General features: G+C 42.1%; 1 protein-coding gene across 1 annotated transcript in view; it reads left to right on the forward strand.

Moving 5' to 3' along the window:
* Positions 1 to 3259, forward strand: part of LOC107665753 (cell wall protein DAN4-like) — a 19997-nt gene extending 16738 nt beyond the window's left edge. The window contains exon 12 of the mRNA XM_016456765.1: positions 2886 to 3259. Within this exon, the coding sequence (XP_016312251.1) occupies positions 2886 to 2977 (92 nt within the window). The 3' untranslated portion in view covers positions 2978 to 3259. The remainder of the gene's footprint in view (positions 1 to 2885) is intronic.
* The last annotated feature ends 483 nt before the right edge of the window (positions 3260 to 3742 follow it).

Raw genomic sequence — 3742 nt, forward strand, 5'->3', positions numbered from 1 at the left:
AGGTGTACACCGCTCTGCCCCAGAGGGGGCCGGCCCTCAGATGTCCTGGGCCCTAGGCTTCAGGACATTTTAGCCGAAGACTATCCAGTGAGAATGACGGTCCGCAGACCCGCCTTCAGAGCGCCACTCTGACTCTAAGTTCTGAGGAGTACGAGAAGTGACGCTCCCTGAATGAGGAGCTGGAACACGGTAGGTTGGGACTGCTCCCGCCCAGCAGCCCTTGCTGACCACCTCAACCTCCTCGGAGGAAGAGAGATAAACACATGCTCTCACTCGAGAAATTTTCATCCCAAGAGCTCCTGTATATCTAACTTCTCATAGTCAGATGAAATACTTCAGTTAATTTCTCAGAATTAAATGCAGTCAAACAACCAGACAAGTAAACAGGGTCTGGTGTGATACGATTCATATTAAAAACCTGATAATGATGCCTCGACAGCGAGCGAGCCGCTCGGTTATAAAACAATATCAATCTCTTCAGAGAAAGATAGCTGCAGCAGCGAGCTCTCACTCAGAGGGGGAAGAAACCACAGCGCGGGCTTCCAAACCCCGAGAGAGAGCGCTAGATCTAGGGAATGCGGGTGGAGATAGGGAGAGCCCGTGTCCAACCTGTTCACCAGATCATGTGCGATCCCCGCGATCTTAATCGTCGCCGTGCCTCAGCAGCAGCAGGACCAGAACCGCAAGATCACAGACACGGACACACTCCTCGGAGCGTGCCAGGCGAGAGCTGAGCATTTTGCAGCGAGAAAGAGCACAATCAGCCCCCCGAGAGCTGATTGCGCGAGCTCCGCTCCCCAGTAATGCTGCTCATTATAATATTAGACATAATATGCTTGTGCAACTGGTGCTTGTGCAACTGGCGAGGTCATCGACGCCCTCCACATCAACCTCCTCGGAGGAAGACAGGTGGAGCGTCGAGCCCTCTCCCCAGGAGGAAGAACCGCAGTGCGGGCTTCCGATCCCAGAGAGCGGGTGCTCGATCCATATGCGAACCCTACGAGCGCAGCCGCCACTCCGCCTCGGCGAAAGCGGAGCCGGCACCGTGAGGAATGCTGGTGAAGTCTCCCTCCTCAAAGAGAGCCTTCTGAGAGCGAAGCATACGCAGTAACAAACGCTCGCAATGCGGGCTGACTCTGCGTGCTTCGCTCCCAAGCAGACAACATACAAACTGTGTGTTTCCCCACCCGAAATATAGCGCAGGCAGGGAGGAACACACAGCCTGAACGCTGCCTGCTCTCACCCAAATGCTTCTTCTTGGCTGAAGCTTTGACATAATGGAGCTTTATAAGTGGACAAGCAACACTAAATAAGACTCACAACAAATAGCGACTGACACACACACAGAGCGCTTGCTGAATGACAGAAGGTTCCACCGCATGTGCTTTTAAGCTCCCTGGTCTCTACGTCACCCCGCCCGTGACGTCTCGCCCATCCATTGGACTGATTACACACGTGATTCCGAGCGTGGTCACGCTGAAGGCGTTCCCATAGCGTTTCGACGCAGCTCGAGTTCCTGAAAGGGAACAGTGTGTTCAGTGTGTGACTGCCTTAAGGCTGGATTAGGAATTGTTAAAGCTGACTTTTATAAGAAGACACCATAAACTAGTTAGGCTGGTAGTTAGGGGGAGAGGGCCTAGGTTCAAGAGTCATGGTTCGCTACTTCTTTGTTTACTGGAATTGTACAGGGTTTCTGTGGGTTTTATGAAGTTAAATTGAAGACTTTTACAGATCCACAGAAACAGTCATATACTGGCTAATTTAATCTTTGTGGCTACTTTCTCAAATACAAGATCTGTTGAATTTCAGAATAGGGCATCGATGATAAATACTGCGATATTAGCATGTATGCATGTCCTAAAAATTTGTTTTAATTGAATTCATTAAAAATTAATTTGCAGAGACAAAATTTTGGTGCGGACTGCAAATAATTTTACTCATTCCTGCCAATAAAGTGGGAAATTAAAACATTAAAACCGAATTTCTTGCATTGAAACTGTGCACTTTTTTGGTTCCACTTTTGACATTCTACTAACTACAAGTAACTTTGCAACTACATGTCAACTATCATTAATTTGCAACTACGTCAATGAACTGTCATTAGAGTATTCATATACTCTTATGTTAAAGGGTTAGTTCACCCAAAAATGAAAATTCAGTCATTAATCACTCACCCTCGTGTCGTTCCAGACCTTCGTTCATCTTCAGAACACAAATTAAGATATTTTGATGAAATCCAAGAGATTTCTGACCCTGCATAGACAGCAAGGGTATATGCAGGGTCAGAGAGCTCTCGGATTTCATCAAAAATATCTTAATTTGTGTTCCGAAGATGAATGTTTTACAGGTTTGGAACTATATAAGGGTAAGTAATTAATGACAGAATTTTGATTTTTGGATGAACTAACCCTTTACGGTTAGTAGAACAAGTTGACATGTAGTTGCAAAATTACTTGTAGTTAGTAGAATGTCAAAACTGGACTATCAAAATAAATGGTAACCCTATATTTGTTTAAATAGATTAAATGCAAAATTGAATTAAATTTGAAATTGAATCAAGTCAAACTGCCTTGCATTATTGTGTAGGTTATTGCACAACAAAAGTACACAATCTCGCGTCCACATCGTACGCTTTTAGGTTTTTATTAACCTAGTATTTTCACAAACAAATTTCAGAAGATAAATCCGTTATCGCTAATAACATCAGACAGGAATAACAGTTATTCACAATAATGAGATTGAATTTTTTCACGCAGAGAATGAATGCTAATATGAACATGCACATGGAGTTTTAGAGTTAAAACTTGCAGTGTTTTTGCTTTAGGCAATATTTCAAAAGGTCAGCGAATTATCATTTCTGTCTGTTTTCTTCTCTTTTAATGCAGAATTTTCATCAGGTGAAGTCAGCAGCAGGATCAGTATGTTGACTACTTCGTTCCTGGTTGCGGTGTCACTTCTGGTTCCATGGTTTATCTGACCTTAACCACTCATACCAAGATAACTGATTCAGACGGGTCTGAATCTTGCCTTTCACGTCTGATCAAATTAAGGACTCAACTTAAGAATAAATGTAGCTACTGATGCTACTTAATCAGTAGTAATGAAAGTAAAAAATTAAATTATTCTATTCTGAGCACTTTAAACTAGATCTAAGCTATAGTGGATTTATAGTGGATCTGTATGTACCTGTATCTGTATGTAAACAATCAGTATTGTATAAAGCACTATATAAATAAAGGCAAATATAAATGTATATAAATGTACTTGCATGTTTTCATAGATTTACTTCAGAACCCATCATTGTGCACTTATGTTTTTTTTAATTGGTTAATGGATTATTGATTCCCAGAACTGTTCTATTTTGTAAGAACATTTTATTAAATGCATTAATACAGTACACAGATTTTCAAAATCTAAAGTATGCTGAAATGCTATGCTATTATTGATTCTTCAGAAAAGTGATAAAACATCTATCAGGCATAATCAGGCATCCTTAGAGCATAAGTACTTCATTTAGATTACTAAACATATTAAATAACCATAGACAGAACCATAACTACTACTGTGCATATTAAAAATAAACTCTATCGACACTCGGACTTCCGGTTTTGCCACCTCCGAAATGGTCAAATTCACCGCAGGTCAAACATCCGCATCTATGGAGTCGCTCAGAGATTTCACATCATCTGTTAGCGTACCTCACGGTCACATACTAGCCAGTCTTGGTTATTAGACAGAGGTA

This window comes from Sinocyclocheilus anshuiensis, unplaced genomic scaffold (assembly GCF_001515605.1).
Source record: "Sinocyclocheilus anshuiensis isolate Anshui unplaced genomic scaffold, SAMN03320099.WGS_v1.1 scaffold1000, whole genome shotgun sequence".
Taxonomy (NCBI): Eukaryota; Metazoa; Chordata; class Actinopteri; order Cypriniformes; family Cyprinidae; genus Sinocyclocheilus; species Sinocyclocheilus anshuiensis.